Here is a 12,330-nt window from a genome sequence, read left to right as displayed (position 1 = left end):
TAAAAATAATTAAAATTGGGGCTCCTGGGTGGCTCAGTCGGTTGGGCGTCCAAATTCGGCGGGGGTCATGATCTCACTGTCTGTGAGTTCGAGCCCTACATCAGACTCTGTGCTGACAGCACGGAGCCTGGAGCCTGCTTCAGATTGTGTGTCTTACTCTCTCTAACCCTGCCCACTCACGGTCTGTCTTACTCTCTGTCTCTCTCTCTCAAAAGGAAACAAAACAATTTTTTAATAAAAATAATTAAATCACTAACACATTATTGAGAACTTAGACCACTCAGATTGAGTTTAAGTGCTTTATATGCGTTATAGTGTAAGTCTTTTAATTCCTATTTTAGATTACTAAACTAGATAGCTAGACATGAAATAAATCTTTTTAATTTTTATTTTTTTTAAATTTTTCATGTTTATTTATTTTTGAGAGACAGAGACAGACACAGAATGAGCAGGAGAGGGACAGAGAGCGGGAGACACAGAATCTGAAGCATGCTCCAGACTATGAGCTGTCAGCACAAGCCCCGTGTGGGGTTCGAACCCACGAACCATGAGATCATGACCTGAGCGAAAGTTGGTCGCTCGACCAACCGCTCAACTGACTGAGCCACCCAGGTGCCCAACGAAATAATTTCTGAAGGTGATACTTTGTACTTGGAGAGACAGGAATAATTCCAGAGATCACTGACTGCATCGCTCCTTGACTGAAGTCTGAAATTACATTTATGTGAGTTTTAGTATAACTATACAACTAGAGTTACCCTAACTGCCTTTGAAGTCATAAATCTTTCTAGACGTTTGTAACAACTGTGTTCTTCCATAAATGATCTACTCTATTATTTATCATTTTATGGTTTCATATCTTTGCCATTAAATCAGTTGTCACTCTGATGTTAAGTCCTCTTGTAAAAAACGTTTTGTTTCTTTTTCTTTTCACTATTGTTCCTGCTCTGGGCAATTTTAGTGTGTCATGTAACATTTGCAACATATGAAACATTTCTTCTTAAATTTAACAATTCTCAGAACTCTGCAGATGTTCAAAATAAAATATCACTTTGATAGCACTGCAGTCCTTTTTAGAAACACAATTTCAAACCACAAATAAAAGTCATTTGCAACAGGAAATTCCTATATGTGCTAAAAATTATATTCTCCCATCTTAGGGGACTTAATTTTTAACCATAATGGGTTTTAACATTGTCAAAATTGATACAACACTTTTTTCAAATACAGTATTTTAATTACTCTGGTTATTCTAATAGTGTTGAAATATGTCTGTGGAATCTGACCTTACTTTAATGAGGACACTATTATTCATGAATTCCTTTCTTCTTCACTAATTTAGTGCTTTACATGTTTTCCAATCAGTATTATTATGCTATTATTGTAAATAAAAAACATTTATTCTATCATGAAACACTTATTTCAATCTCTACACAAGTTAGTACCAGACTTTATATTGTTCAAGTGAAAATGAGTAGCATCCCTCACCCTGCACCCCACCCGGTGTCACTGTACTAGCAATGTCGTCAGCACATGACACACACTCTTGATCAAGACCTTCAGGGCAGTTTCATCCACATTGTAGCTGACACTACTCAGCTGCAGACATGAACAACCAAGGCGTGACTTATGTGGAACTCCATCATGCTAAGGGCTCACAAAGACAGCAAGTGCAACCTAAGGGCACGAAAAGTTCCATTTCAGTAACTGAGGAGGAGATAGCCTATGCAGAATTAAGTCTTCAAAATGCTTCTCGGACCCTTCAAAGGAATGGCAAGAACTCTCCCTGCAAAGGTAAAACATTTAATACAAGCAGGTATATCTGTTTTAGGATGTGAAGGTAGGGTGCAGGTGTGGGGAAAGAGTAGGATTTCACATAGTTTTCATTTGTGAGGACCAGAGATGCAGGCTGGAATATGGTATTGTAATTGAATGCATTGGTATATTCTGAGAGAAGATTCCAATGATAGTGATGGGTTTGAGGTGCAGGTTATTGTATGTGATTCCCTGCGCATTGTGGGTTCTCTTGTTTGCAAATCTCCTAAATGATTGCTTCCGGGCATCCTTTCTCAGTGTTTGCCTTTCTCTTCCTACTATTCACCTTCATGTCCAGAGAAGCTCATTGCTGGTATCTTGGGAACCCTCTGCCTCGTCTTGATGTCCACTGTGGTAACAATAGCTGTTATTCCCTGTAAGTACGTGTTTGAATGACTAAAAGGGAATTTTCACCTTACTGATCATTAGTTCCTCGACATAGTGTGTACACACTTTGAATTTATTATCTCATTTTAATGCATTTTTAATGCATGCTCTAAGTGTGGAATGATTATTTAGAGGTTATCTAAAGTAGAAATAACAGAATACATTTAGGGAGAATTAAACATATATTTGGATTTAATAACTCAAAGGCAAGTCATAGAAGAGACTTTATGGTGAAATACTCATTAATTCTTGAGATTGCTTAAACCAAATATTGTAAGAGATGGAGAGATTTGGTTTTTTAAGCTTTTGAATTATTTTCTCTCTCATGTTCCTTACTGTATTAAATTTTTCTGGTAAAATAGCACACCTAATTTTAAACTAAGAAATTCAACATATTATGATTCATTTCATTTAATATTATGTTTTTTTTGAGAATTGCTTTATGTTCTAGCTACTGAAGGACCAGCGCAGAACGAAACATCCCTGGAAACGACAATCCAGAAAGGTACAACATCCCTTGCAAAATTCTGTTATTAGTTTAGTGTCTATTTTAGCTCTATCTTCAAGTAGGCAAAGAAGATAACAGATTCTTTTGGAAAAGTGAATTCAAAAATTGCTTAATGATCACCATACCTGTTGTTAACAATTGCCCCACATTTTCTCCTTCTATAACATGATAAAACATAAATCATTCCATAAAGATGGTTTTGTTCACTGACTCTCAGGACATGTAAGATGGACATTTTTGTGGTTGCTTTATTTGGGCACTTAAATTAGGAGATGAAAGCCTAAGTCTTCTCTGAGAGTGTGTGTGTTTTGTTTTAACTTTATCAGCTTGTGAAGGTATATGAATATGGTAGGTACACATATGTGTATCCATATACAGTATGTAAATTTTCATTTTGTAATATTCAAAGCTTTTTGGATAATATCTCGTATTATCTCTCTCCAGCGTGTCTCTGTTGTCATTGTCTGAAAGAGTGGTTTACGTATTCCAACAATTGCTATTACATTAGCACTGAGGGAAAATCATGGAACGAGAGTTTGGCATCCTGTGCTTCTAACAACTCTAACCTGCTCTACTATGATGATGAAGAGGACAAGGTAAGTTTTCAAATGTTTCCAGATTCTATTAAAAGCTTGTCATTAAATGGGGCTCCTGAGTGGCTCAGTGGATTAAGCCTCCGACTTTGGCTCAAGTCATGATGTCAAGTTTTGTGAGTTTGAGCCCCACAGCGGGCTCTGTGCTGACAGCCCAGAGCCTGGAGTCTGCTTCAGATTCTGTGTCTCCTTCTCTCTCCGCTTCTCCCCTGCTCGTGCTCTCTCTCTGTGTCTCAAAAATAAATAAATGTTAAAAAAAGAAAAAGAAAAAGGTTGCAATTAATATTATGCTTGTAGAATTCATCCATAATTTTATATGTATTTGTAGTTTATTTCTTTTAAAGTGTTTAATATTCCATCTTTTGACTCTATGACACATTATTTATAGTTTTATACCTTGAATGTACATTTGATAATTTCCAGTTCTTGCTTTTCATAGGATCCTGTGCTTCTAGAAATGCTCTTTTGTCTGAAATTAACTTTAGTATTTCATTTTACAACACATCAAGGAAACTAGACATATGATTGTACACATTGATTACAATAGACTTAGAATCACACAATTCTAAAATACATCAAGAGACAGAAGTTTAGAGCCTTTATCAGGCCTGTCCATTTTCCTTTTATGAAATATCTCTGCTTCTTTTGGGGCTGTATATCAATGGAATCATTCAGGGTGCATTTTTATGTGTGTCTCCCTTCTCTCCCAGGTGCTACTTGTAATCCATCTTAGTAACACACTTGTCTACAGTTTGTGAATATTCACTGCTCTCATATGAATATGAGATTTTAAAAACCATTCTCAGAAATTTAGTTCCTTTTTCGTATGTGGGTATTATGAATAATTATGTTAGGAAAAGTCTTTTCTATGTCTTCCTCCACATATCATATTGATAATCATTTATTGCACATAGCGACATATTATATATTTATGTAAAATAAATGTATGGTTTTTGTAATAAAATAATAATGTGTAAATGTAACATAATTGTATTCATGTATAATTATACTACACTTCTCTGTAAGCATTAGTAGGAAATTGCACAGTGATAGATATGTGTATATTTCACTATACTAAATTATCCCTACATTTTTCTGTTTTATTGTGTAAAATACATTGTACCAAATAGGCCTTTGATCCGAAACTCAGCAGTCTCAGGAAAATTAATTAAATGTTCTGATGGTTAGAAACACTACCATTTTCCTGGGTTGTAAATCTCAAGGCTATTCTCTTTTGTGAGAATGAGAAGTGCTGGGTTGTGTCTCTTGCCCATTTCTCCAGGATGGTGTCTTCTTTTCACTTCTCAGAAGTCTTTGTCATATTTTAGACCTGAGCTCTTTTTTGAGCTTTTAAGATGCAAATACCTGCATCTGCATTTTCACTCTCCTATTGGAGTCTTTTAATGATCAGAATTTTAATGTTACCATGGTCCTACTTAGCGTTTTGTACATTACAATGAGTATTATTGGACCTATTTCAGAAGTTAGCCAAAGTTCATGAATAGAATTTCCTGTATTATTTTCCTATATTTACGTTTTTCTTTATTTCTTTATTTTTTAACTTTTCATTATGATTTATGATCCAATTAGAATTTATTTTTTGTGATGCTTTATGTCTGAGGCTGTGAGATAAGAGTGAAAGTTGTATATCTCTACATCATTACCTCATTGACGGAGCATCATTTATAGCAAAGTAGGTCTTTTCTTCATCAGTAACTTTATATACATAAAGGTATATATATATATATATATATATATATATTTATATACATAAAGGTATATATATATATTTATATACATAAAGGTATATATATATATATTTATATACATAAAGGTATATATATATATATATATATATGTGTGTGTGTGTGTGCTCTAATCTCCTTGATATAAGTAATATAGATATTATATATCTTTATATAGATGATTGTATATTCATAGATCACAGTCTACACAGTCTATCACAGCCCACAGCAGTTCGAGTAAAATGTAGAGACTCACTTGCCTTTACGGTCCATTACCGTGTTCCATTTATACTACAAGTGGCCTAAATATTTCTCTGCTTACATGGAGAATCACTGCATGTTATAACTTTGCTTCAACTGATACTTTTGCTTCAAATATCAAACGATTTCGAAAACACAGGAGGTGAAGGAAAGTCCATTAGACCTGGTAAGAATTTTATTCTTATGTTTGTGCTCTCTTTCTTCCTTATGATCCAAAATGCCTTCTTTTACCATGTATTCTCTCTAGCAATTCTTTCAGAGTGGGTCTGGTGGTCATACATTTTCTTAGTGTTCCTTGATCGGAGAATGTCTTGATTTCTCTTGCATGTGTGTTGATTCTTTTGGTGGGTAGTCCATGGTTTTTTAATAGAATCACCCAGTTAGTGTCTAAAACTTTTCTGTTTATCAAGCATGCCTTTTTTTTTTCTGTTATTTTGACCAGAGAGAAAAAATATTTAGGAGACTTGGGTGTGTACCTGTTGATGTCTGTGGTTTGCTAGGCTCTCTTACACCAGTCTACGTGAGTTAGAGGGAAATTCCGGGGTGCTCACCTCCATGTCATTCCTCGGGTCTCCAGGGCTGGGATCTGTCAGCTTTCTCATTAGCATTCTGAATCTTATGTCACCTTCTGCATAATGCCCAGGGATTGTAGCTGCATTGGTGGGAGGAACAGGGAAAAGTCTATCCACTCTATCTTTCCAGAACAGAAAGTCTGGTCTGGGGTGGCTTTCATTTGAATGCTCCTAAGATTAATAGTGTTGGACCTATTTTTCTGTACTCACTTGCCATCTATGCATGGTGTTTGGTGACATATCTATTGAAATATTTTGCTAATAGTTTTACTTTCTTTTTCATTGTATTTTGAGCATTCTTTATTTACCCTGGCGGCAAGTCTTTTATTAGACGTATGGTTTGTAAATGTTTCTTCACAAGTTTATGACTGTCTTTTTTCTTCCAAGAGCAGATATTGTCTGGATGAACTACACTTCATCAATTTCTTCTTCTATGGATTGTGCTTTTGTACTCTATCAAATCTCTGGCCAACTGTAGGTCATGCATTTTTTTATAAAATATTTGAACGTTTTTGTGTGTGATCAATTTTGAGCACTTTAATGTAGTATAAAGCATATAATCATTAATCATATTTGATAGTCCATTGTTTGCAGAAAATTTGTTGAAAAGACTGTACTTTCTCCACTGAATGACTTTGCATTTTTGTGCAATTCTGCATTTCATATTGTGTGGGTACAGATTTTGCCCTTTCTCATCTGTTTAATTAATGTCCTTATGTATTTTTATGTCTGTTTTGTACTTGAAAGATCGTCTTTTTTATTTTAAAAGTTTATTAATTTATTTAGAGAGAGTGAGAATGCAAGCAGAGGGAGGGGCAGAGAGAGAGAGAGAGAGAGAGAGAGAGGCAGAGAATCCCACGTAGGGTCCATGGTTTCAGCACAGAGCCTGACCTGGGGCTCCTTCTCAGGAACCATGAGCAGTAATCAAGAGTCAGAAGCATAAATGACTGATCTACCCAGGTGCCCACAAAATTGTCCTTTTTTAAATGGTCAATTCATTCAAGTTCATTTTGAAAGTTATGCTACCTATTCAGGATCTTTGCATGGATGTTTCCTATTCATTTCTATCTTTCTGAAGGCTTCATTCAATGTTTATTTTTTAATTATTTATTTTGTGTGAGAGAGAAAGTGCATGGGAGAGGGACAGAGAGAGAGAGAGAGAGAGAGAGAGAGAGAGAAAGAGAGAGATGGAGATAGAAAAACTTCCAAGCAGATTCCTCCCTGTCAGTGCAGAACCCAATGCGGAGCTCAAACTCACAGACCCTGACATCATGACCTGAGCCCAAATCAAGAGTTGGTCACTCAACCAAAGGAACCTCCCAGTCACCCCTTTATAAACGTTTTTTAAAAATAAAAATAAAAATAAATATTTTTTTATCATTTACTTTCTTTATCACAGAAATCACATCAATTGATCTTCTTTGCTAATGTGATAAATGTGATAATGTGGGAATGTGATAAATCCCTCAGTGGGTGGTTCACTTGCTACAACTGATAAACCTGTACTGACACCTCTTTATCACCCAAAGTCCATTGTTTACTCTCAGGTTTACTCGTGATGTTGTGCATTTTAAAAGTTTGCAAAAATATATAACGACACGTATGGAGTTATACAGAATAGTTTCCCATCCTTCAAAATCCTCTGTCCTTCACCTGTCCATGCTTTTTCCCCCCTAAACCCTATCAACCACTGATCTCTTTACTGTCTCCATAATTTTGTTTTTTCCAGATGGTCATATAGTGGGAATCATACAGTCTCACATCTTACATTGCATTTCACTAGATCATGCATCTTAACCAACGTAAGCACACATGTTAGGAGTGTTAACTATCACATCGTTGCCCAAAAGATATCTAGAAATTTCACCTTGTAAAACTGGAACTCAACTCACTGAACAATAATTCCCCTTCTCCTCTTTCCCCTCAACCCTGAGCAATCACTCTTCTACTTGCTCTGTCTATCACTTTTACTACTTTGGATACTTCATATAAGTGGAAGCATACAGTTTTATTTTTTACTTCGTATGTATGACTGGCTTATTTCACTTAGCATAATGTCCTGGAGCTTCAACCATATTGTAGTAGGTGATAAGATTTCCTTCCTTTTTACAGCTGAACAATATTACAGTGTTATGTGTATATTACACTTTCTTTTCCATTCATCCATCAGTGGACATTTGGGCTGCTTCTATCACATGGCTTTTATGAATAATGCTGCAGTGAGCATGGATATATATATATATATATATATATATATATATATCTTTGAGATCTTGCTTTCAATGCTTTTAGATAGTTTCTTATATGTGGGATTGCTGATTCATGTGGTAATTGTATTTTCGATTTCTTGAGGAAGCTCCACACATGACTTCATAACGGCTGACCGATTTATATTCCCAGCAACCGTGTGTGGGTCTCCTCCTTTTCGACCTCCTCACTGACACATTTTTAAGAAATGTTTATTTACTTATTTTGAGAGAAAGAGAGAGAGAGAGAGAGCAAGCAGGGAAGGTGTCGAAGGACGGAGAGAGAGAGCATCTGAAACCAGATCTACGCCATCAACACAAAACCTGATGTGGGGCTAAACCCACAAACTGTGACATCATGACCTCAACCAAAACCAAGATTCGGATGTTAACCAACTGAGCCACCCAGGCACCCCGACACGTGTGTGTGTGTGTGTGTGTGTGTGTGTGTGTTGCATCCATCGTAATGAGTATAAGGTGATAACTCATCGTGAATTTGATTTGCATTTCTCTGCTCATTAGTGGTATTGAGCATCTTTTCATACGGTTTCACCATCTGTATATATTCTTTGCAAATTTGTGTATTTCATTTCTTTGCCCATTTTTTCATTGTCTCTTTTGGTATTTGCTGTAGTCGTCACTGACTTGCAGATTCCTTGTATATTTTAGATATGATTCCCTTGTTTGATATATGATTTGCAAATGTTTTTCCCACTCTGTATTGTCTTTGCTGAACATGCCTTTTAATGCACAGAATTGTTTCAGGTTGACATTGCCCAGTTGTCTACAATGGACTTTTCCTTTGTGCTCTGTGGTTTTAGTGGCCTAGCCAAGAAATCATTGCCAAATACAATGCTGTTTAATATCCCCCCCTTCTTTCTTTGAGGAACTTTATAGTTTTACATCTTACATTTATGTCTTTAGTTCATTTGGAGTTAATTTTAGTATAAGGTGTAAATGTAAACATCCAACTTCATTCTTCTGCATGTGGGAAGTCAGTTTCCAAACACCATTTGTAAAAGATCCATTGTTTCCCTATTGAATCGTTCTGGCATCCTTATCAAACCTGATTAGACTGATTACACCTGCATTTGTGTCTGGATATTTTTAAGGTATTTTTTCCATGGGGGATTTAGGGTCTGTGTCTTTCTGTTCCTTCATCTTGCTGCTTGTATCCTGTTCCAGTTGGAACTAGTGTGCAGGGCAGGGATATGGATTCTGTCCTAGATAATGTTGCGTAAGGCTGATGGAGGTGGAAGACGTGTCACCCATCCCTGATTTTCACACTGATTTGAGTCACTTCACAATCCACTCTCTTCCCTCAAGAGTATTTCTTTGTATTTGCCACTGTTCTTTGGTCTTTTCATTATGATGTCATGAGACGTGGATGTGTATGTGCTCATTCTGTTAGCAGTTTGCTATGTCTCTGGTGTCTAAAATATTTTAAATGATGTTAGTAAGCTGTTCATTCGTCGTGCCTTAAGATTGTTGTTCTATTTTATTTTCTGCCTCTGTTGTACTTCTCATATTCTACTTAGACGTAAGTTGGCTTTCTGGATACTGTTTTGAAAGTCTCTGAATTCTGTAAATTCATATATAAAATTCTCTTTTTTCTGTTTCACCCTAAGATATGAATAGATTTTGTTACTCCTCCAATTTCATCAGTTCTTTTCTACCGCATCCCAAATTTTCTGCAGAGAAAATTTAGTGAATTTTCCATTTCAGGTATGTATTTGTTCACTCAGATTCTCTGTGATTTCTTCATATAGTTTTATTTCTCTATTGATATTGCCTACTTGCTAAATTACTGCCATCACATGCTCCTGTAACTATTTCAACTAAGATTTCTGTATAGTTTACATATCTTTATAAGTAGGACTTTTCAATGTTTTTTTTAATATGTGCAACAATTACCCCATTAGAAGGTCTATTGACATATGCTTTCCTTTTGTTGGAAGATATTTTCCAATTTCTCTTCACATTTTTTAACTTTTTATGGAGACATTTTTATAAATACAGTTTATTAAATATGGATTCTCTTTCATTTCTCCTAGATTTACTATGTTTTTTTGTTGTAAAACTTTATGGAAGTATCTTCTCCACTGAAGTCTCTTTGCTGATAGTTTTCTTCAATTTTTCCATGTTCTTATTGCTTACTTTTATGACCTTGTGACTTTGAAGCCTTGATGTTAATTACTAGCTTTTTTTTTTTTGTTTTTGTTGTTTGTTTTTTTTTTGTTGTTTTTTAAGAAAAGATGTGTTCAAACACTGCAGGTCACTACCGCTTCCACGTTCTGCAGTGTGACCTCAGTGCCTGTGTGTGAATGCGGGAGGGGACTCTTCAGACCTTTACTCTCAGTTCCCAAGTGTCCTTGTGCTCTTACTTTCTCCTGGGTTCCTCTTGGTCTCCTCTCCATGTGTGTCTATTTTTTCCATAAGCTAAGAGTGTTAGAGAGCCAATGTCAACTTTCTGTTTCTTTCTCCCATCCAGTATCTTTCCATTATATTTATGGGGGTCACAGTGGTTGACACAAACACCACAATCTCTGACCAGCACCACAAGTATGGGTTTTCTTCATCATCACCGAGCGATATCAGCACTTGGAGCTGAAATTCAATGGGTACCCGTCCCATCCCCAGCGCTGATCAGGTCTCCCCCTGTGGCGCCAGCACCCTTGCTCTTTGCAGCTTCTCCCAGTTATAACAGCTTCAGTCTTCTTATCACTGAGCCAGGGGTGGGCAGGTGGGGAGACACGGGACCATCCTAGGCAAGAAGATGACAAATGTGCTTCTGACTTGAATCTCCAGGATTTTTTCCAATGTACGTATTTCATAAGTTATTAACCTGTGATCCATTTTCTAAACTGTGAAATTGTTTTCACGGTCAGTTTGTCCTCTTCACTTAGTCCTACTAAGATAATTTTATACTTTCATGTCCACTGTGTGAAATTATATTATAATTTGAAAGTGTCTACAAAGGAAGAAAGGATGAACTTTTATGTGTTATGACAGAATTCAAATGAGTATAAGAGCTTGTATTTGACTCCCAATAAATTTTATTTTCTCATAGTTTTTGCTGAATTTACTCCGTGCTACTACATGGATTAGAGGCTCCCAGAGAAGCCATCATAGTTCATCTGTGCAGCCAAAAGCCTTAACATTTTCTTCCAAAGTGTAAGTCCCATGACAACTTTTGATTTTATGCCTCACAAGAATTGTTCTTAGAAACAAAAACAACAATGTGTGAACAATCGGATAAACACAGTAGTTGAAGGTTTTCCAGAGAAAAATGGTATGGGAAATCTTGAGATGGAGATATATGAGTCAAAATGGATGGTTTATTCATCAAAATACTGTGGTACATAGTAAGAGATATAAGTAATCTTATGTATTAATGAGATTTAATTCTCTGTATTTCAGGTTGTCAGTATCTTCAGAGATCCACAAGTATTGTCCATATATCGATTCTCGTACAAAAAAAATTTATTTTGCACCGTGCTCATTTAGAAGACGATATGTTTGTAAGCACCAGGCATTTTAGTTACCTCATTTTGGTAGAATGCTGTTTCACCATTGATAAGGAATCCATCACTCATTACTTCAACAGCCATACAATTGTTTTCTTTTCACATTAGAAGATAATGTTTTTTAGTGTAATTTTAGATTCACAACAAAACTAAGAGGAAGTTCCAGAGAACCTTCTATTGAACCTGTCTGCACACGTGCATGGGGTCTTCCATTATCACCATCATGCGCTAGAATGTTTCATTTTTTATCAAGGATGAACCCATATCAATGCATCTATATCACCCAAAGTCCAACGTGTACCTGAGGCTTCATCTTTTGTGGTATAGAACTGTTTCTCAAATTTAATTATATTAATATAAAAAATATATACTGAGGTATATATTATTTGTTTCTTAAGCTTTTGCTATTTGGTAACATTAATTATATATATATATATATATATATATATATATATGTATATATATATATATAATACAAGTCATAATATTATTGTAAAAATTCTCAACAAAGTGAATAATTCCATTGTATTTCCAAGTAATTAATTTGTCGTAACCCTTAAAGGACCTCAAATGAGGATTGAACCACCCAGGGTGATGAGGTTATCAGTCAGATATGAGTCAGGAGACAGAAACAAGGGGACACTTGAAGTAAACATTTATCTACTTATAAGAGAAA

The 12,330-nt window shown here is 35.7% G+C and overlaps 1 protein-coding gene across 3 annotated transcripts; it reads left to right on the top strand.

The window, feature by feature from the left end:
- The first annotated feature begins 1,607 nt into the window (after positions 1 to 1,607).
- LOC132674911 (NKG2-A/NKG2-B type II integral membrane protein-like) lies at positions 1,608 to 11,956 on the top strand. 3 transcript variants are annotated; one of them, XM_081796023.1, is made up of 6 exons: positions 1,608 to 1,792; positions 2,058 to 2,191; positions 2,654 to 2,707; positions 3,182 to 3,306; positions 11,198 to 11,301; positions 11,548 to 11,956. In XM_081796023.1, exons 1-6 carry the CDS (start codon positions 1,608 to 1,610, stop codon positions 11,666 to 11,668), a joined length of 723 nt encoding a protein of 240 aa, XP_081652149.1. In that variant the 3' UTR covers positions 11,669 to 11,956. The 3 variants fall into 3 exon arrangements, 1 of the variants encoding a protein (XP_081652149.1); XR_014137877.1 differs by lacking the exons at positions 1,608 to 1,792; positions 11,198 to 11,301; positions 11,548 to 11,956 and having other exon boundaries at positions 2,133 to 2,191; positions 3,155 to 3,983; XR_014137878.1 differs by lacking the exons at positions 1,608 to 1,792; positions 2,058 to 2,191; positions 2,654 to 2,707; positions 3,182 to 3,306; positions 11,548 to 11,956 and adding exons at positions 9,195 to 9,667; positions 9,756 to 9,852 and having other exon boundaries at positions 11,198 to 11,283.
- The last annotated feature ends 374 nt before the right edge of the window (positions 11,957 to 12,330 follow it).

Source organism: Panthera onca, chromosome B4, assembly GCF_046562875.1.
Source record: "Panthera onca isolate mPanOnc1 chromosome B4, mPanOnc1 haplotype 2, whole genome shotgun sequence".
Lineage (NCBI taxonomy): Eukaryota > Metazoa > Chordata > Mammalia > Carnivora > Felidae > Panthera > Panthera onca.
This window is presented reverse-complemented; position numbering and strand designations above follow the sequence as displayed.

Coding starts and splice junctions, on each gene's coding strand:
- LOC132674911 (XM_081796023.1), top strand. CDS start 1,608: ATGAACAACCAAGGCGTGACTTATGTGGAACTCCATCATGCTAAGGGC. Junction 2,192..2,653: donor AACAATAGCTGTTATTCCCT/GTAAGTACGTGT, acceptor TTTATGTTCTAG/CTACTGAAGGACCAGCGCAG. Junction 3,307..11,197: donor ATGATGATGAAGAGGACAAG/GTAAGTTTTCAA, acceptor ATTTTCTCATAG/TTTTTGCTGAATTTACTCCG.